Source organism: Charadrius vociferus, unplaced genomic scaffold (assembly GCF_000708025.1).
Source record: "Charadrius vociferus isolate BGI_N301 unplaced genomic scaffold, ASM70802v2 scaffold235, whole genome shotgun sequence".
NCBI lineage: Eukaryota > Metazoa > Chordata > Aves > Charadriiformes > Charadriidae > Charadrius > Charadrius vociferus.
In genome coordinates, this window is record NW_009648536.1 from 213279 (window position 1) to 236000 (window position 22722).

The 22722-nt window shown below is 35.7% G+C and overlaps 1 protein-coding gene across 1 annotated transcript in view; it reads left to right on the plus strand.

Annotated features, from left to right (window-relative positions):
* The window catches only part of CNTNAP4 (contactin associated protein-like 4), a gene marked incomplete at its 5' end in the record, with an annotated part of 211049 nt that overhangs the window by 132106 nt on the left and 56221 nt on the right, over nt 1–22722 (plus strand). Inside the window, 6 exons of the mRNA XM_009885846.1 lie at nt 1052–1255; nt 1429–1613; nt 3594–3737; nt 6268–6529; nt 13858–14007; nt 18718–18889. Of these exons, the coding sequence (XP_009884148.1) occupies nt 1052–1255; nt 1429–1613; nt 3594–3737; nt 6268–6529; nt 13858–14007; nt 18718–18889 (1117 nt within the window). The remainder of the gene's footprint in view (nt 1–1051; nt 1256–1428; nt 1614–3593; nt 3738–6267; nt 6530–13857; nt 14008–18717; nt 18890–22722) is intronic.

The following is a 22722-nucleotide window of genomic DNA, read 5'->3' on the forward strand; positions in this document are numbered from 1 at the left end:
CTACCATATAAGTAGAGTTTGAGAAAGCTTGGTCTGGAAAGTAGAAGGCTCAGGGGGAATTTTACCCATGTGTATTAATACCTGATAGGAGGGTGTAAAGAAGACGGAGCCAGTATCTTTTCAGTGGTGTCCAGTGACAGGACAAGAGGCGATGGGCATGAACTGAGATACAGTTTTTTTTTCTGTGAGGATGACTGAACACTGGCACAGGTTGCCCAGAGATGTGTAATGTCTATCCCTGGAAATACTCAAAACCTGATTGGACACGGCCCTAAGAAACCTGCTGGCACTGACCTTGCTTTGACTGGGGAAATTGGACAGGATGATCTCCAGAGATACATGGCACCCTCAACCATTCTGTGATTCTGTGTTGCCCATACTGGAAAACTGATGATACAAAGTCCTCTATTCCAGTATTAAAAGTGTAATTCAGCTTAATTAAAGTCATCATTTCTTTATGATGCCTGTAAAAAAACATTTGATGAAGAGAACCAGGTCCTACTTACAGCTGACACGTTTTCATTTTAAATTATTTTTGTTTCTTTCCCAGAATAGTATGCCATGATATTATTTTACACTACTGTACAGATATCCAGATTGATTTTAAGAGTGCATGAAGCCACTGAAAATCACTTAAATGTAATAGGCATGATTTTTCTTTTTTTTTTTTTTTTTTGTTAATTGGAATTAATTGCAGATAAATTAATAGAGATTTTCACCCTAAGAATACAGTAAGAACAGAAAGGTCAAAGCACTTCATGGCTCCAAGGCAAGCAAGACCTTTCAGCATGTGAAATTAGTACTAGATTGGAATAGAAGCCAGACCTTTTCTGCTCACCTTGCTTTATTACCTAGTGATAGTACTGTCATTAAAACAGGACAGTCTTAACATTTGCGGAAGAATAGGAATAGCTGAAATAAGCTGCACTTTATGGGGCACAGGTGAATCTAGGGATAGTTAGTGGTTGGACTTCATACCATATTGAAGTAACATGCAACTGTTTCTTTTAGACATGGCATTATACATTATCTTTCATTTCTTTACTTCTAGGGTCCGAGGTGGTTGGCTTTGATGGGAAAAGTTGTCTAATTTATACATTTAATCAAAAACTCGTGAGTGCACTGAAAGATGTGATTTCTCTGAAGTTTAAGACAATGCAAAGTGATGGAATTCTCCTCCACAGAGAAGGACAAAATGGAGACCACATGACCCTGGAATTAATTAAAGGAAAGCTGTCCCTACTCATTAATTTAGGTAACAGCTACAGTTTCATAACGTCTAATATAGTTATTAGGTATTATTTGACTAAAACTTATTTTAATTTGTTAAGTGAATTTTAATGTCAAGTGTGATAAACTATCAGTATATATTTGAATACTTATATTTTTTAATGGAATTAATAGTTTTTTTATTTTTCTTCTTTCAAGGCGATACTAAAACTCACCCTTCTAATGCCCAAATTAACATTACTCTGGGCAGCCTTTTGGATGATCAACACTGGCATTCTGTTCTCATTGAACACTTTAACAGTCAAGTAAACTTTACAGTGGATAAACATACTCATCATTTTCATGCAAAAGGAGAATTCAGTTATTTGGATCTTGATTACGAGGTGTGAAAATTACCTTTCCTATATTACATTTATTAACTTTGTTATGTAAATGCAGTGAAACAAGCAAAGGAGACAGAACTTAACGAAGTTTGTAGTGCTTAAGACTTCAGCAGTTTTCTGTCTCCTAAAGGAATGAATCAAAGAAAAACAGATGTTCTTAGATTACTAATGCTCCAGTAGACTTGCAGCTCAAAATTTTCAAAAGACCACCCTTTTCATCTCAGAATTCATTATTTTAATATCTTAATATGTGGTAAATGCTATGTAAACATAAGGAATGACCCCCAACTCAAAGTTATTACTTTATGGTTTGGTGAAAATTACAATAAATCAGCATAAAACCATTTTAGAAATGTTTCAATTAAGACTTAAATTCCTGATAAATCTGGCAAATGTACTGTGAAAAAATCTTGCTTACACAAATGGTAGATTCATGAAAAGGAGTAGACATAATTTGCTGTGACAGTTTCTCACCTGTAGTTGAACTGTTTCACAGTTGTAATGTGATGACTGGCAGCTTTATGTTTGCCTCTGTCCTGTTTGTTTGATGAGACAACAAGTGGTAGAGCAGAGTGTCCGGAACTTGCAGATCTAAATTATTTCATTCTATTCATTTGAGTTTTTAAGCAGCTTAAAGTAAGATTTCATGCTGTTCCATGTCCGAATTATTCCATTTCAAAAATATCACTCACAAGATAAAAGTCATGATTCTGCTTATAATTTCTGACTCTAGGTCACAAAGCCAAGGCTTGGAGGATAATATCAATTAAAAAAAAAAAAAAATAAGAGAGACAGAGCGGGAATAACAAATGTTAGCTTTAACTGAGTGGCAAATAGAATTATTATACTAAATCAATCAGTATTGCAAATTAATTTTTCTTCTCTTCCACATACTGTAATTTGAAGTATGTGTTACAAATACAAGGTAGAAAGGAAAGCAAAAGGTGGAAAAAAGCCTAAAATCTTCCAAAAAATATATGAACCACTGCATTTAGGAGTGCCTAAATGACTGACTATAAAGTTTTTTCAATTTAATAACTTAATGAAACATGATATATATTCAATTTTGGGATTTTTTTTCATAAAATTATTTTAAACATTAAGTGATATTGCAAAATTAAATATTTTGAACTGAGCTTTTCTACAATGTCAACTAGAATAGCTTCGAAATGAATGAATTCAAAAGCTCATTTAAGATGGCATCCTGTTTCTGACGGTGCCCAAGAGTGCAAATATATATGTACGTATATATATGTGTAGCTCAGGTCAGTCTTGTGGCAATGCTTTTCTAAAATAATCTACTGCTTTCTAACAGTTTCTGCCTCAGGGATTTATCAAGACAGAGTGATATTCTTGAATTTAATAGCTCTCAATGGATTTTTATTTTTATTAAATCTTCCAGTCTCTTTCTGAACCCAAGTAAACCTGCAGTATTGCATCAAGGAACTGCACAGCCTAACACTTTTGAGAGGGAAAAAGTATCTCCTTTCATTTGATTTGAATCTGCCCTAGAATAATTTAATCTTATGCACTCTTGTCCTCTATTATGGTAGTTATCATTTGCACACAGTGGAGAAGTCAGGCTCAAATTTCATAAAGAAGTTTCAGCAAATTCTCTTCTCCCTCTTTACACTGTCCAGCATGGTCTGCATGTACCAGGCCTTGTCATTCCTCTCCTTGGTTTTACAGCTGTAATGGACCCTGACAACTGATAAGACTCTATATTAAGCAATTGTTAAAAGGCATCCTCAGAAGCAAAAAAAGCCTACATTTCAGAATATTTTAACACATATGTATAACTTGATGTAGCCTAATTTTTGTTAGCCTGTTCTTCTAATACATAGATGTGATACAAGGCAATAGACAAGAAGTAGCAGATTCAATATTGGCCAGTCTTTGACTTCTGCTCTTATGCTATTGGCAACTTCTTTCCTTAGAAAATTACTTAATAGTATCATTGATTTCTCTTCTCTTTCTAAGCTCAGCTTTGGAGGGATCCCAGTGCCTGGAAAATCAGGGACATTGTCACGCAGGAACTTTCATGGGTGTTTTGAAAATATTTATTATAATGGAGTGAACATTATTGACCTGGCCAGGAGGCATAAATCTCAGATCTACATTGTGGTAAGAGATTCATAGTTAAGAAAGACTAAATAAATAAAATAGATAAAAGATGATGACCACAGCCACTTTCATATGCAACCTGTTAACATAAAGTTCTAGTAAAAACTATGTTGCTTAATAAAAGAAAAATCAAGGAATCGCCTAACTGGGCTATTTTATATTCACTGCTGTACACACTCATCAGGTATACAATGCAGGATTTATTCTTAAGCTCTTTAGACGAGATTTAGATGTGTGTGGTCCCTCACTGTTGTGTGGTATCTCACTGTTGTGCATGTACAAAAGCCAGTGAGTAAAATAGGATGCATCTGAAGCCATCAAAGCTTTGGCTTTGACTTCTGCATCTGACTAATAAGAATACCATCAGGACATTTAAAAAGCCTTCTGTTGCTGAGGACACTGATCCATTCTGTTTTCTCTGTTGTCTGTATTATAATTTTCTTTTTTCTGTATTATAATTCTGATAGATAAGTTCTGTTATATTGTCCTTTGTCTGAAGAGCTGTAGTTTAGATTGGTGGTTGTAATGCATTTATTGTGAGATGGCCAAGTTGTATTAATCAGATCCTTTACTGTTTAGAGAAATGGTTCTAATAGCAATCCAACTTTCTTCTGTGTTACAGAGGGTTTTCTATAAATTTTACTAAGCCCTTTTTTTTTTTTTTTCTGATAGTAGAAAAGCTATCTCTATTTGCAGTATTTAGCGGTGGGAAGTGCAGAGGAGCAATCAATTCAAGATACTTAACAAAATATGAAATGCTTTCAAGTTCCAAATCTTTTGATTTGAATTTCAGTTCAGAAACAATCAAATTTGGTTCTCTGTTCAAGAAAAAAAAGGATGATAGACATCTCTTCTCTTGTGAAGCTCATCTGAAATATTACAGAATTAACTAGGTTGATATCACTGTATGATATCCTGTCTGCGATGTTGATGGATGCTGAGGAAAGGGCAGTTATATAAGGCTCTGTGTGGACAAGTGAAAGGGGAACTATGAAATTATTGTCATAGGAAACTGCATCATCTTAATCTCAAATGATTTAAATTGTTGTGCTGCTTTCAAAACTATTTAGGAGATGTTTTATAATGTAAATGAGCCAGAAAGTATCTATGTTACCATAGAATCCCTGTTATATAGCCACTTTGCTGCTCTGATACAGTATCAGGCAGCTGTCCAGACAACGCGGAGGAGCAACCTGCAGATGGTAAGATTTTAGCATTTAACAAGGTTTATTAATCTGATGACTGCCTTTTCACTATGGGTCAGCTCAGTTGACGATTCATTTCTCTACAGCTGAGTTCATAAGACAGAGGTTTTATTTATTTATACATGTTCCTTGAAGAAAATGAAAACAGATAAACTTTAATGTCTTGCCATGCCAGGGGCGAGTGAGTATTTTTCTTAAATTTATTTTTTTAGCTTTTTACTATAAGGTCAAAGTTTTATGTGTGTTCAAATGTATAAAAGCTCTTTGTGTTGAACAGAAATTAAATGTACTTTAAATTCTAAATACATTAATCTTTTAGTAATCATCTGTACAGAACAAATTAGCTATAGTTCAAATGATGCCAGCAAGTCATTAGATCAAAGTGCATATTGTATCACTATCAAGAGTCATAAAGGATTAACTAACTCTGACACCAGATGCAAAAAACATGTTATTGCCCTTCAAGTCTTTTTACCTATATCACTCACTACAACCACAGATGCAGGTCAAGCTCAGAGTTTGTCAACGAACTTAGATGGAAGGTTTTTTAGGTATCTAAGAGACAGTGATTTCAGAGGCAGCCAAACATGAAATAAAGGCTAGGTGCCTAAATACAACTCATAATCTGGTCCATATGGGCCTGCTTGAAAACACATTTCCTTCTGATTAATGGAGTATGTGTTTCACATTTGCAAGTAGCAAAAGCTTATATAAGGAACTTTCTCTGGCTATTTGTAAAAACAAATACAAATAATGGGTCAGTGCACATCTCCAGTTGCCCTGATTTGGAAAGACTGCTCCTTGGCCTGGCAAAATGTTTGTTGGTTTTTTTTTTCTCAAATTTAGTGCTGCCTTAAACAATCAATATCTAAACTCCACATTTTTCTCTGCAGATAAGCACTTAGACCCTTGTAAATATTTGTGCCAAACTTTGCATTCAGTGGCATTTTATCTGACATTCAGAAATTTGTCAAGTCCCTAATGCTTCCCAGGGCTGAGCCAAAATAGAAACAAAGCAGGTGTGTCTAAGTCCTGAAGTACCATTAAATGACCCACATAGTTTAGGATCTAACCTCATTCACTCAAAGGTCCTTGCCAGTCTTTGCTCAGGCAGATATGTTTGTTCTAGTCAAACAACTAGGTAAACATCTCTCAAACTGATGACATTCTTATGTATTCATACTTGATTTTTAGACCAACACATTTAAGTATTATAAATATTGTGCTCTATGAACAATGTGTTGAAACTGTAGTTTCCATACAAAAGTTCTTGTGACTGTTTTTCCCCAAATGTTTCTAATGTCATATATTTCATTTATTTCTAGGGCAACATGTCCTTCTCATGTGTAGAGCCACACGTGGTTCCTGTTACATTTCTGAGCTCCAGCAGTTACATGGCACTGCCAGGCACATCGGGGCAAGACGAAGTATTCATCAGTTTCCAGTTTCGCACCTGGAACAAGGAGGGAATTCTATTATCTAGTAAAATACACCAGGCTTCAGGTGGTTTCCTCTTATATCTGAGTGATGGGAAAGTTAAAATCAGTCTTCATAAACCAGGAAAAGCACTGAGTGACATCACTGCAGGTAACAGAAATGAAGAAAAAAAAATCCTATGCATAAAAAATAGGTTCATGTAAAGTCATTTAAATTAATACCTACATTCTTGACTTAGTTTTACGACCCATATGTGTATAACTCTGCTTTACTTGTGTGAATTTTAATCCCAAACTTTTTTAAGTACTTTCTTTTCTCGCAAACATGTGTCTATGCTTTTTTTCCCATGACTGAGTAGAAATTACTTACAGTAATATAGGCTGCAAAGTCCTTAGCTTTACATACATACAAAATGTAAAGCTCATGCTTATAATCTGAGAAATTTGACACGTCTACGCAACTTTTCCAGTTGTGAAGTGTAAGCAAGGTAATATCTTACGGTGTCAAGCTAATCCATTAAGATGTTTTTCACCATTTGTCAGTGTCTTTACAAGGCATCAAGTAACTAATTTTTCTATAAAATCATACATTATTATAAATATTATGTTTGTTATTTTCTAGAGGTCTCCATTACAGAGCTGTCCATTAAATTTGGACAGTGGATGTCCAAGAATAGGTTCTGTTCCAGAAAGCTGGGGCAAGTTTAGGTCTAAAGGACAAAAAGAAATGGAGAAGTTGAGGAGACTGAATAATTGAGAGCTAACAGTTCACTTTCATAGTTAATCACTGAATTGAGACTACATAATCTACTTTTGGTAATGTGTACTGCTAGGCAGCTCTTAGGGTGGAACTGAGATTTCCAGAAAGCATACCGTCTATTCTTCTTCTGAGCCATTTCCCTGTTGGTAAACAAATATATAAGCAGAAGAAGATGAGGCAAATACAGTAAGATACAGTCATGTTAGAAAGTAACCAACTGGAATTCCGAGAAGCAGCTCCCAGCTTTCACTTTCCCTCACTTTGGGAGCAAGGGGATTCCCTCTTCCACAAAGCAGCTCCTCAGTTTTTCTGGGTGCTGTTAGCACTTGATGTGAGAACTGCAAGACTGCTGGCCCAGCCAGGAATCTCCTTCTTTCATGAAATGCGAGAGCAGGACAGAGCCCAGAACATCTTCATCTTCCACAACTTTTTAAAAAATGATGAGAAGCAGTAATGTCACCATGTGATAATATGAATACATTCACGTAGCAGTGCTTCGTCAGGAATGTACTATACTCAGACACTCCGTGTATCAGAGCTGCCTCCTTTCTGCAAACAAATTGAATTTTGCCCCTCTCTTGTAGAAGGATAAAATGGTCGTTCCAGAATGAGTTCTCAGACAGGAAAAACAGGACTAGAGGTCTATTAGGTATATAAAAGGGATTCCAAAGAACATGTGAAGACGAGGAAATGAGGCTGGGATCGGAGTGGTTTCTCAATGGACAAAGAAGATGACCAGAGACCACTAGCTGGAAGAATATGTCATAGAAGCAATGCATAATTTGGCAGAAAACACAATGATGATATCCAAAACATCAGCTGATCTTAGATTTATTTTGAACTGTAGATAATAATATATTTCATATTTCACATCCGTAAAGCAGGAATATTATCAGTGAAAAAGAAGGCAAGTTAGTTCCAGTAATGTAATGTGTAAACTGAAAAAGCAGGTGAATAACAAGTAGGAGAACTGCATTTTGCACTGGTACTTAGTAAACAAGTTAAGGATTTAAATGTGTGAAGAATGTAATCTTGTATAATCACTGGAGTGATAGGAACGAAACCCAATGTATCTTTCAGGGGAGTTTTCAAGCCAGAATATAGAGTTTAATGATGCTGTTTAGTGTTAGCCTTAAGCAATAACAAATACAGTAAGCAAACTAAGCAGTTACTGAAATAAAAATAATAATAAAAAAAAAACTATCATAAAAATTAACCCCCCCAAATCTCTTTTGTACCCTGCATAATTTAAACAGTTATGTAAAAGAGGGAGAAAATGTCACTAAAAAAAATATGATCGGTACAAACACAAAGTAAGAATCACTTATCTAAAATTTTCACAAATCACGGATTTGGCAGTGTAAAGCAGACAAAGAGAACAAAGCAGAGCCAAGCAGAGCAAAGAAACAGCCACAGGATTTGAAGATGAGGCCTTCTTAATCTTAGATCTGTGCCTCTGTTTCTTTTAGATTGATTTCTTACTCCAATTCCTGATACAAAATGAAAATTCCTTTGAGGTGAAAAAAAAAAAAAAAAGAAAAAAAGTGGAACATAACTCTGAAGCTCATTATGTTTCTACAGGTATATAACGATTAAAAGTAAAATTTTGAAGAGTTGATTATTTTAATTCAGGAAAAGACTGTAAGTCAGTAATGACCACAGATAATGTTGAAATTTACATAAATACTTTGATCTTGTTTCTGTGGGTGATAATAGGATCAGCCCTGGTATTTGTTATAATCTAAAATAACTGAAGCACAAAGAGTATCATTTTAACGACAAGAGGTTTCCCTAGGCTCACCATTTGAAAATGTCAATTCCTTAGTAAGAATGTCAGCAGTATGTAGTTAACAGTGATGAATTTGGCTTTTTAGGAGCTATTTCAATTGCAGTTCAATTAGGTGATGTATGTTAAAGAAACTATTGCCATACAGCACCATTTTAACAGACCAGGTGAAGGTTGTAACACTTTTAACAGCTGTAGACTTGCACGTAGAGCAATTTATTCAATTTCAAAGTTGCAACACAATGCATAAAATATTAGCTAAATCACACCAAAATAATTTTTGCCGCTCTATGCTGAAACAGAATTTAATGTTCTCATGCTATGTTAAGATTATTCTTCATAAAGTCTAACAGGAGGAATGGTGTTTCTCTTTGTGAAGACAGAAACTATTGCAGAAACACCTTATTCTCTTCTGAGAAAGGCGTTATCTAACAAAACCATATGGAGAACTTTTCCTTGAGTTTTTGAAGTGTTTATTGTTACACTCACTGAAGCAATTCAAGTCTGCATTTGGAGATTGAGTAATTAAATTATGGATGGCTGGACAGGTTTGTTCCCCTACAGGCAGGGACTTATGACCTGACTTTCACACTCACACATGATATTTGATAATTAAATCAGAGCACATTTCTTTGTTCACAGTTCTTAAATTCATTATCATGTCTTTTTTAAACATTTCTGCAACCCTATAAAAATGAGTGGCATGTTAATTCATGAGTGATTAAGTTATAATAAGCCATATCCTTCTTTTATAGAATGATTGCTTAATACCTTTCCTTTGTAGCCTCTTTTGCAAGCTGGTCATCAAATATTCACAAAGAAATAACATAGATTAAAAAAAAATAAATTAACACAAAGTTAATTTGTGTTGAAAGATGAGCTCAAATTGAATTACAACATGTATAATTGTTTGAGATCTTATTATTCGGTTTCTTCATATGACCCTGTCTTCCTATGAAGCTTTTAATTTCTATGCAGCTTTTAATTAAGTGATGTTAACAATCATTTCATTTGGTGGTTTTACTTCAGACTAATCTATAAATTACCTTCTCTAAACTAGTTTTTGGGTTTTGGGTTTTTTTGTTTGTTTGTTTCTCACTGGTCTCCTAATAAGCTATATGTGTGTTCCTAAGGTTGGATGTCAGTGTTCTGCAAGACCTCCCACAGACTGTTTTTTTAGTACTTAGATATTAAAATGATGGAAGTACTACTAATGAGAATAAATTTAGATCTTGTTTAATGGCTACCTTATTATGCACTAAAAGTTTAATTGCTGTTTTTTTCACACTTGATTCTGGAAAAGTATTTTTAACACTCCTAGTAGAGCACCAGAGTATAATTTTCAGATGGACTGGAAATGTTAGCATTCCATTGGCCTGCACCATTTATATGTCGTACCACTTTGTGACTTTGCACGAGCAACTGTAAATTTAATCAAGGTTCTCAATTCAAGGGCTACAATGAGCTGTTTCCTGACGAGTGTCTTGTGCTACCACCGTGGGATTCCTCAGTCCCCAGACTTAACGAAAGGGCATTTTGGGAAGTCTTAACTTGAGCTAGATGAACATCATTTAGTATCTCTAATTAGGCCCAGTCATTGTAATTACCAGTATCAATACAGACTGGGGGATGAATGGATTGAGGGCAGCCCCTATAGAGAAGCCCCCCTTCTCCACAGAGAAGGACTGGGGGGTACTGCTGGATGAAGAATTGGATATGACCTGGCAATGTGTGCTTGCAGCCCAGAAAGCCAATCTTATCCTGGGCTGCATGAAAAGAAGTGTGGCCAGCAGATCCAGAGAGATGGTTCTGCCCCTCTACTCTGCTCTGGTGAGACCCCACCTGGAGTACTGCATTCAGCTCCGGGGTTCCCAGCAAAAGACAGACACGAACCTGCTCCCACAAACATAGTCAGAGAGCTGGAACAGCTCGCCTGTGAAGAAAGGCTGAGACGGTTGAGTTTGTTCAGTCTGGAGAAGGCCACCTTATTGTGGCCTTTCAATACGTAAAAGTGGGCTTATAATAAGGATGGAGAGGGGATTTTTCCCAGGGTCTGTAGGGACAGGACAAGGGGTAATGGTTTTAAACTGAAAGAGGTTACATTTAGATGCTCCTCCCCTGGGACATCTGTTAAAGGTCAGGTGTATGGGGTTTTGAGCAACCTGATCTAGTAAAACATGTATCTGCATATGGCACAGAGATTGGACTCCATGATCTTTAAAGGTCTTTTCCAGCCCAAACTATTCTACTATTCTCTGATTCAATCATTACTAAAGGAAAGGACAGCATATTGCAGAGAAGTCATTGAGGAAAACATCATTCTGTTGAAGTAATTCTACAAATAGAAACTCCTTGCTTAATCTTAGAGATGAAGTGAAAAAGCTGGAGCTTTTCGTAGCTGGGGATGGAGGCTAGAAAGAGGGAAATAAATAAGTAGGCAAATAATTCTTTTTTTAAAAAATATTTTCTAAGATGGCTAAACTTAAAAAACACAGTGTGATCGGTGGTGTTTTTATTTATTATTAAAGGATATTATTATTTCTTCTTGAAGGATAATTCTACATTAATTTGTAGAAGAAAACTATTTATTTTACTGGAAACTGGGAAAAAAAAAAACACCTTTCTCAGACTTAATTTTCTGTGCTTTAAAAAATATACTATACACATTCTTTGTTTCAACATACCTAGTATCTCTTTGATGAGAGTATAGTTCACTGAGGTTCACAGTGGTATAAAAGACCTAAGGATGCTTTATCTGTTTGTGATTCTTTGCTGTTTTTTTTTGTCTGAAGTTAGTAAGACCTTTTGGATATATTTGATGAATTTTTGCTATAAAATAGTACTAAAAAATAAGAGAGATAAATAATAGTACTCATTAAGTCTAGAAACTTCATTATACATTATGACTCATTTATGTCCATGGTATTGCAAGGCAGCAGTAATATTTCTCTAATTCTTTATCTACTCTGTTTTTTAAATGTCTATTACACTTCATATTATTTAGCCAAAAACACAACTAGGGCCAAAACAGTTCAAGGCATTTTCTGGATCCTCAGCTCTAACATGCCAGCCCTAACATAAAACACACCAGCCTAAATGCTCCTGTAAGTTACATTAACTGCCACCAGTACAAAGGGAATTATTTAGCAGTTGAACATCTTGAAAATACAGGGAAACTATAGTCACTTCCTCCACACTGCCTGTAGGGTTATGTAAATCCCTGTTACCAAAAGATTACCCCTCTACTCCTGACCGTTTAGTAGCCACATGTAATAGCATTAGTATTATTTTATGTTGTGTGGAATAAGGTTTCCAATTTTTATTTTAGTAAAAAATTAATGTCCATGAATATCACAAATATGGAGTTTTATAGAAGCAGAAAATACAACTATTTACCCACAAAATTAGTGATAGCTTTAATGCTGATAATTTACTCTGACTGTAAGTGTACTGCTCATGTTAGCAAACTCAAATGTCACTTCTTATAGAAGATTGCAACCAAAATAAGTAATGGCCAGAATGGCATCAGAAAACACGTGACTGCAGCCTTGTTCTTTCTGCTGTTATATTACAAAGGTGAATTGTTCCTGAAAGTCCAACACAAAGATAAAAAAGATCTGTTAGCCATGGCTTTTATATAAATCCACTAAGGCTGAGGATAAAGCAAAATGTTTAAGGTTACTTGTTACGTGGTCCCTCATAAATATAGTAGCTGAAGTAAGGAAACAAATAATAGAAAAGGCATATAAGAGTAATATTGTATTAAATATATTAGAGATATTTTCTATATGACAATTTATCTGAATTTATAATGTGAATTTAAGATTTATCTGTTATTTTTATACTGATCTTGTGTTTATACTGTGATAATTAACAATGTATGGCTCTTAGTTATGATGTAATTTAGCTATTTGAACCTTTTCATCTTTCTATTGTTGTTTCTTTTCCTTCATTTTGAACTAATCAGTTAACCGGTGGATTACTTCTCTAGGATATAAAACACATTCTAGAGAAGAATATATATGTAACATAAAATTTCAAGAGAGAAATCACAAATCACAAATAATAGGCACTCTGCAGTTGAGAAAAGACTTCACATAATTCAAAGGTTGTATTCTTTGTTCTTCACCAAAAGAGGTATCTCTGTCCTGAAGACCACTCAGGAACATTATTGAATTAGAGCACTTCTTAAACACAATAATGTGCTTAAATACTGCCCTGTATAAAATTTATTTAAGTATATATACATGCAAGTGTTTTTGAGAACCAGGGCTTTAGATTTATTGCTTTGTGGCACCTTATACCTACACAGCCAGAGTTAATGTAAATTGATGTTAGAGGCTAAACACTCAGCAAATTTTCCCATACCTTTCCAATAAAAGAGACAACTGAAAGAAAATTAATCTCGTGACATTGATATGATGGTCACTGAAGCTTCTAGCATCTACAGGATTTTGCTGTTTTACTGGATCATAATATAATGACTACCTTTATTTTAAAAGATGAAGTCATTCTTTGTAGTAGTGGAGTAAAAATGTGTATTATGTGTAAAATACTGTATCAGCCAAGACAATGATATCTTAACGATAAAATCCTTAGATTGGAAGGATACTTTTCATAGTCACTAAATTAATGGATGTATTACTGATAATTAACAGTATTACAACAGTAAGGCTTATTCACCGAAGTACTTTTTTTTTTTTTTTTTTTTCCTTTATCAGATGTGAAACAAAGGAATGGGCAAAGGTTCTGCCTTCACAAAAGACATTTGTGTTCTCTGATATTTTTTTTTTTTCCTTTCATTGTCACTTGGAGTTTTTATATGGGCTGTGATTACTCTACTGGTATCTCCTCCTTTCAAGTCTATAACATTCAGGTAATGTAACAATTAATGGATGTTTATACTTCATTTTGCTTTCTATTTTCCTTCCAGGTGCTGGATTAAACAATGGCCAGTGGCACTCTGTATCCTTCTCTGCCAAAAGGAATCGTATCAATGTAATAGTGGACAATGATGTGACATCGTCTGCTCATGCCTCCATACCTCTGCAAATTTATTCAGGAGATGCTTTCTATTTTGGAGGTGAAATATGTTGTTTATTTATGCTAACAATATCCCACAGTTAAACATCATTTTTTCCTGAAATATCTGGTCAAATGGCAAAAATTATTTGCCTTGCCTCAAGTCTTCTTTGACTAGCTTGGATATCTCTCAAAGGATCTGGTTTTCAGCACTGCTATGACATTTTTGAGTTTCTGTTTCCTTAAAATTTCATAATATTGGGTAGAAGATATTGCAGCCTTAAATCTTGGGTTACTTTCTAGAACATTATTTTGTGATATCATTCTCTTATGATTGAATATAGACTGGCTGACAATCAGGAAGACACACAAAGGTCTCTCTTGTTGCATACTTACTGCGTTGCTAAATAATTCTTTTGTGATAATCTTCCACTGGGATGACTTCAGGTTTCCACCTTAAGTAAATGCTTACTTGTACAAATATCTTCTTTGCATGATACATACCCTTAATTTTTTATTATTTTTTTTCTACCACAGTCACACAACTTTTATATGCTTGGAGAATATAACCTGTGCCTAAAACCTACATTTACATACCTTCATTTTCCTAGCAATATCAACAATTATCTGTCACCAAATGATTTTGTCATTAATCACGTAAATTGTTACTGATAGAGTTGAGCAGATTGTTATGTCTAAATCAGTTGGAAATGGACTACATGATAGAAATGTTAACTAGCATCTGAATGCATTATTCAACACTAGCCTAATGCTTCATCTCTTAGTAGCTTGGGAATTCATGACTGAACTATTTATTAACATTTCTCATATTTCTGAGAAAATTGAAACACACATACAGAACCCTAAATAAGTATGGACCATGTCATTGTCCACAGATCAGTTCCCTTGAAACAACAGGTTGTAAATTAATTTCATGCTCACCAGCAGACTGTAAATACAGGAACTGCTACGTAAGCATTCATGTGACTTTTCACATCTAGCATCTAGCCTTCTCTACTAAAGATACCCCTTGACCTGGCTGATAATCAGAGAAAGATATAGAATATTGGCCTTGAACAGCCAGAAAACTGTTGGATTTTTTTCCTTCTATGTGGTTCAGGCTCCCACATCTCTGATTATGTGATTTGCACCATTGCAGGGTTGATGTCACAGGTGAACAGACCAGGAGGTATGTGGGCATTTGAAAAAAGCAGCATATTCAATTAATTTTTACAAGGACATTTCTATTTATCTTTTCGGGGTTGGAGGGGGCAAATTAATTCCAAGAACATTGAAACTGTATATCTGAACATTGAACACTGTATATCTGCCCCTCACCCTCTCTGATTTCAGCTTTGTAGCTTTGTAGCTGAAATCAGCAGCTCGTGCATGTCATACAAACTCGAGGAAAACTAGTAGAAGGTTTCTGAGTGTAGAAAACTGTTTATTAAAATTTTATTTCATATACCACTGTCAAAATGCAGACAATGCATTTTGACTTCTTTTCTAAGTATATGAATATTTGCCATGTTTCTATATGCTTGTTGTTAAAACATGAATATCAGCCTTCTTCTAGGTGAGATGTCCTGGGGACATGTTTGTTCATTTTCTTGTTTTAATGAATAAAAAGTATGCAAGAAATGTGTATGGGAAAATGTGTAATAAACAGGAAAATACTTGAGCGTTATGTCAGCACAATTTCTAGTCATGCTATCAAGGATATACTATCTCTCTCAGTTCCTGGAATAATTACTATTGCAACTATAAAGGCAAAAAGGGATTATTTAATATTGCAATAAGCACATAGGGTAAATTTTATTATTAAAGGATTTCTTCCTATCTTTAATATCAGGCCCACAATTATAAGAAATATACTTTTTTTCATTTCAGTTTTAGTTCCTTTTCTACTGTACAATTCTTAAAAAACCTATCTATACTATTTATATTGTTGTACACTCATTTTAATAGATTTACTAGTTTCCACTGTCATTTTGCTTTCCTGTATAGTAAACCTCTGCACTGTCTACAGGATTTCAGAAAATACCCATTAGTTATGTGGAATAGAGTAGTGTCTTAAAAGTCACTGCTTCCTAACATCATGAAACAAGGTCTTTGAATGCTGTGAACCAGCATGCAGTATTGTTTGACTAAGATCACAGAACCGCCCTTGTGCATCATTCCAGAAGCAATATTACCCTTTGGAAGAAAGCAAAAGAAAGAAATATTTAGGCATATTTTGTCATACAGCTGCCTCTGGGAAAAACTGCTCAAAGGACATGGTTTAAATCAAATCAGGATCAAAGCAATTTATTGATTTATTAACAATGTTTAATTAATTGGCAATCAGTGAGTGAACAAGGCATTTTGGGATCAGTAACACAATGGACAAACCACAACATTAGATATTTACAGAATAGGTTGGGTAGGACATCCAAACATTGTTCAGTCCAGCCCTCTGTTCTAAACAAGTTTGGTGAAGTCAGGATGTACAGGGCTGTGACCTCTCAAACCTTGAACAGCTCCAAGGAAGCAAATCGCAACTCCTCTGGGCAAACTGTTCTCATATTAAAAACCCTCATGGCAAAAACCACTTGTTGCTAGTGTCTGATCAGAATTTGGCATTTTTTACTTTTGTCCTTTGCCTCTTGTCCTATAACTGTGCACTTCTGGAAAAAGTCTGGCTGCGTCTTCTCTGTATCATCTTATTGGATAGCTTTATCTTCTCATTTTAAGACTGACCAGGCTCAGCTCTCTCAGCCTCCCCTCATAAACCCTGTGCTTTCAGCTCCCTGACCATCTCGGAGGCCTCTGCTGGACTCACTCCAGGATGTCAATGTCTTTCTTGTACTGGGTAGTCCAGAACAACAGCACTCCAGATGTGGTCTCACAAATACCACAAAAAGAGAAGGACCACTTCCCTTGATCTGCTGACTGTGCTCTTCATAATACAGCCCAGAATGTCATTGTTCTTCTGTGCTGCAAAGGCACATTCCTGGCTCATGGTTTCCCTGCTGGCCACAGGACCCAAGGCCTTTCTTTATGGATCTAGGCAGTTATTCTCCAGCTTAGATAGTTACGTGGGCTTGTTCCATCTCAGACATTAAACTTATACTGAACTTCATGGCATTGCTCTCAGCTTATTTCCAGCCTGCCCACATCTTGCTGAGTTGCAGCCTTGCCCTCCAATATTTGACTCCTGCCTCCAGTTTTGTATCCGTCACAGGCTTGCTGTAAGTGCACTCTATCTAATTAAGAGCATAGCTCTCAGTACTGATCTCTGCAGGATCCGCTGTTCACTGGCCTTTTAATCGCCAGCTGGACTTTTAATCATCAATTGTTCACTTATCCAACCCATACCTCATCAGTCTGGTGATAGAGAGACTACTGAAAACTATTAGGGGCTTTGCCAAAATCAAAGTATGCAATGCTCACTGCTCTCTCTTTGTTCAGTGTCCATCACCTCAGCAAAGAAAACAAAGAGCTTGGTCAGGCATGATTTATCCCTGAAGCTAAAGTCATTCAGTTACTTTCTTGTCCTTCACATATTTAGAAATGGCTTCTAAGACGATTTGCTCCGTGAACTTGCTAGGGACTGTGGTAAGGCTGGCTGGCCTCTAGTTTCCTGTGCCCTTCTTCTTTCCTTTCTTGAAGGTTGGTGTAAAATCTGCCTTTTCTAGTCATCAAGAAGCTTACCAATCTGCCAAGACCTTTTGAGGATTATAATGATAACAGCTTCACAATGACAATGACCCAAAATATCCTTAGCCTTCCTTTTGCTACTGTTGTACCTATAGAAAACTTTCTGTTGCAATTCACTTTCCTTGAAAGTTTTACCTTCACCTGAAGTCTAGATTTCCTAACTGCATTCCTAGACATGTATTCCCTTCCAAATTGCATGTCCCTGCTTCCATCTTTCATGTACTTTCTTTTTGTGTTTGCTTTCACTCACTCCATGCTTATATTTGCAGGCCTTCTGCCATGCTTGCTTAACTATTTTGATATCATTATGGACTTTTCCTATGCTCCAAAGAGGTTTTTGTTGAAAAATATCCAGCCTGTTTGCTCTCCAAGGCAATTTCCAGTCGGATCCTCAAAACATGTCCTGAACAGACCAGTCTGGGTCTTCTGAAGTCCAGGGTTGGAGTTCGGCATTTTTTTTGTTCTTGCTCTCTTCTCTATGGATCATAAACTCCACAGCCTCATATTTGCTGTAACCAGGACTGTCCTTGACCTTCACATTTTCAAGCATTTCTTCCTTATCTACAAGTAGCAGATCCAACAGATCATCTCTCCTGGGTGAGTCATTGATGACCTGCATCAAGAAATTGTCTTCAGTACTTTCCAGAATCTTCCGGAGAGCTTGGTTAATTAAAAATGCTTTATTTAGTAACTAATTTTTGTCTTATTTGACTTCAGTTGTGACTTAAAACTTATCCAAATCATGTGTACCTTGTATTGTGACCTAACATTTTGTGACTAAGGTCAGTCAGTCAAACTGTTCACATCTTGATTCCACTGAAACTGCTGCTCAGGTTATCCTTTACCCCAATTTTTAGTGATATTTTTGCATATGCTTTAAAAACAGTAAGACTGCACAGAGGTATTTCTTTACAGTTGCACCATAATGCCTAATCAGAAGAACTTCTGGCTAAAGTCTTCCACCCATTAAGTTTACAACATCTGGAGATTATCAAAGTTCAATCTACTTTTGGAATATATAAACTTTTCAGTAAAATATTTTTTTCAGCTCCAGGTTTTATGCTTCTTTCAGGCTGTCCTAGCAGTGGAAACATTTCTGAATGTAATACTTCATTTGGTGGCTTTCAAGGATGCATGCGACTCATTTCCATTGGTAACAAAGCAGTGGATATGATTTCAGTTCAACAAAATGTTTTTGGCAATTTCAGTGACCTTCAGATAGATTTATGTGGCATTATAGACAGGTAAGAAAATAATATTTACTCATTTATTTATTTATTCAAATGTTTTGTTTCCAATACTGACTTGACAACAAAGAACAGAATGCTTACAACATCGCATCCTATTTCTTTTGTCAGATTTCAAAAGTCTAGAATAAATGCTGTATACACAGCACAGTAATTAGATTTCCATGCACTGTAAATACAGTAACTGGGATTAAAATTATTCTCGTTTCTGACAAATTTTAAATATCTTACATTCTTTTCAAGTAAACCTACAGACACAAACCCTCTCCTGTGACAAGTATTCCCGTTCAGGAACGCTATGCTCTTTACAAGTTATTGCTGTTTCATATATTCTGCCTATCCAGAAACACAGTAGATAGTATTTGTCACAGTGAGTGACCAATATTTTTTAAACTATGGTCAGAACTAATCGCATAACTTGTTGTAAATGGTAATAACATCTGTCTAAAACAGAGGGACTAGTTGAAGTGGCTCTCTCTGCATGGAGGAAAGACTGTGTACCTTCCCTGAAATAGATCAAAATGCTTGACAGAAATATATTGCTGGAGTTCAGTGTGGAGAAGGCAGAGGATGAGCCCAAAAGGGTGTTGAAAAATGGCAGCGGCTGCTGAGAAGATAGGGAGCAGACACACAAACAGGCAATGGAAGAAGTTTTCTGTTGTAGACCCAGGAGAATGCAGTCACAGACATCTATGCAAAGTCCGTTTTATTCCAGAAACGATTGCCTAGGACCAAGCTGAAAGGCTTTACTGAAATGACACAACTGGCAGGGAAAAGATCTGCTTGTAAACATTTCTCCCACATCCCCTACATTTCTAGTCCTCGAAAGCTGCCTTTTGATCTAAAAAATTCTGGCCTTTGAATTATAGGACTTTTAAAAATTGCTCTCTTTGGGGCAGTGTAGGCAGAGATCTGCTTCAAGACCATAGCCAATTTCAGGTTCAGTCACACAGACATATTTCTGTGACCTACTTTCCATTCATAGAGATAGCACAGTGTACATTTATCCAGGTTTGGATTTCTTCAGATTTTGAAGAAAGTCACAACACCTTGTAGATCAAAGACAAAAATAATACTAGTTCTTTACTTTATTGTTCATAGAAGTTTACAGACAGAAACCTGTGAAAGGAGTCTAAAAAGTCTGCATAAAATGTGATCCTTTCAATTAAGTTGTAATGTGTATTCTCATCAATCTTTCTACATCTATCATATTTTAAGAAAATATACAGTTGCATATATATCATTCTTTGGGCTAATTTATTCCTTACTGAGTTAACCCTGACTTTGCAGTAGGCAGTGTAATAGACATAAGACAAAACAGAGTTTGGCCTCAGTCAAAACTTTGCCATATAACTTGTTAGGGGTTTGTATTTGGGGATGCAACATACACTTATGTTTCTTTTTGGCTTTGTCTCGCCCTACTCCTTTCAGCTCATTTTCTCACTTTTCAAACTTCTTTCACGATCTCCATCCTCTTCTCTCTGATAGTCCTCACAACACTTCCAGCTTCTAAGGCACTATATCACTGCTGTTTTTTCTACTCTGGAACTGAACTTCACTTCCATTACACTGCCTGCTTTTTTTGCTTGTAATGAAGAGACAGAATCAGGAACAGAATCAGGTCAAAAGAGTGTAATGGGAGGAGCTGCATATTCTTCAGTCAAACACTTTATAGGAGATCTAAGCAAGATTATGAGTGGAAAACACCACCAAATTGGCTCTAAACATAATTGGTGACAATTTTTGTCACTGATTTTTCAATCTATAGTGTCAATGGGAACCTCTGAAAGTGCTCATCTCAGAGATCTGGTTTAGGTATCATCTTTTCGTCCATGAACACAGAGATATTTTATTTAAATTTTTCAAGGAAGATGATACAATTTTACTAGTAATGATTCCAGTTCCTTTCAGTTTTTGACTGGCCATAGTATGTGTGTACATGTGCATTTTTATAAAAGAAGTTTATATGTATAAATATGTATAAAGTCACTCTGTGAATCTCAGTATACGGAAATCCAGCATTATTTATGGTATTCCAAATGTCATAACATTTGTCTTTTATTCAGTGCAAGTTCAGTTTATTCAGAACTGCACTCTACTCTTTTGATTGCTCTTTTGTTGCTTTTAAGAACTGCATCAAAAGGGTTAGGTTTATATATTGCTGAATTTTTATAGCATATGAAGATAGTTACCATCCTTACTTTATGTCAATACCACTTCCATCTATTTGGGGTGGTTTTCTTGAGCGTGGGCTTGTGTAAGCCACTTAAACTTCCCAGCCACAGTCTTTTTCAAAGTCTTTTTATTGCTTTCTGACACCGTAGTAACTCTTTTTTTTTTTTTTTGAGTTTATGTTACTTTCATAGTTCATCAAAGTTATGCGTGGTATCCCATGATCAATGACGCCAAAGGGGGAAAAAAAAAGTCTTTTTGGAAGTCTTTTGGTTGGTTTGTTTTGTTTTCTCTAAAATTTTCTGACTTTATTTTGTGTCTTCTTATATTTTGACAATTGTACCTTTGTTGCACTAATTCTGTCAGTTTTAGTTTTCAACTCTCAGCATGCTTACCATATGTCTTCCTAATTTATTAAAATAGAAATTTAATCCACCTGTTTTCATCAATTTCATTACACTCGCCACCTTTGTTTCAAAATAGACTGCTTTTAAAAAAGCCTTCCTAGTGTTATGCTAGGTTGCTCCAGGGACCTTTTCTTTCCAGTTTCCTCATACAGTCTGATATCTGCAGCTCAACATCTGAAACAAACTTCATGTTTCTCTTTATCAAACTAATTCTACATATCACCATAAATCCCAGTAGATAAGATTCTTTGCCAGCATTAAAATTGCTTACGTGTACTAAACAATTTCTAATAGGTAGCTTGTATCATCTTGTGCACCATACCATTTGAGAAAAAATATTTTCTTCCTACAATGGTTTCTACAAGTCTTTGGATGCCCTAAGCTAAAGTAACAAGCATTTTTGCCACTGTGCTCCCAATGGTAGTTATCCCCCTACAGCTGAGGGCAAACAAACGATTTATTTGTCTTGGGGTTTTTATGTAAATCTTTGCATCTCCAGTTCCAAATAGTGAAACATGACCCAGTTCTGGAGTTATTCATGGCTTCTGTAGTAGAAACAATGGACCAGTAAATGTAATCGTTTTAGAAACTGAAAGTGCATGAACACAAATAAAAACTGTTTGCATAGTGATCTGAATTTATATGCAATAGTAAATAAACTGATAACAATTCTATTGTCTATTCTTTAGTTCATATATATATATACACACATTTACATAAAGTATTCTTTATCAGATTTACAGTCCTCATTGACAAATGGTTGGTTAATCATTCATTTATTCATTGGGATATAATTTATTAATCTGTTCTTCTTTTTAAACAAAAAAATCCCTACCATTTTCCTATTTTCTATTTTCCCAGTTCCATAAACTTTCTAATTTCCCCTCCTATGCTTAAACTCACAGAATTCACAGAATTCACAGAATGGTTAGGGTTGGAAGGGACCTTTGGAGATCATCTAGTCCAACCCCCCTGCCAGAGCAGGGTCACCTACAGCACGTTGCACAGGACAACGTCCAGGCGGGTTTTGAATGTCTCCAGAGTGGGAGACTCCACCACCTCTCTGGGCAGCCTGTTCCAGTGCTCCACTACCCTCAAAGTAAAGAAGTTCCTCCTCATGTTAAGATGGAACTTCCTATGTTCAAGTTTATGCCCATTACCCCTCGTCCTATCACTGGGCACCACTGAAAAAAGACTGCTCCCATCCCCCTGGCATCCTCCCATTAAGTGTTTGTATGTATTAATAAGATC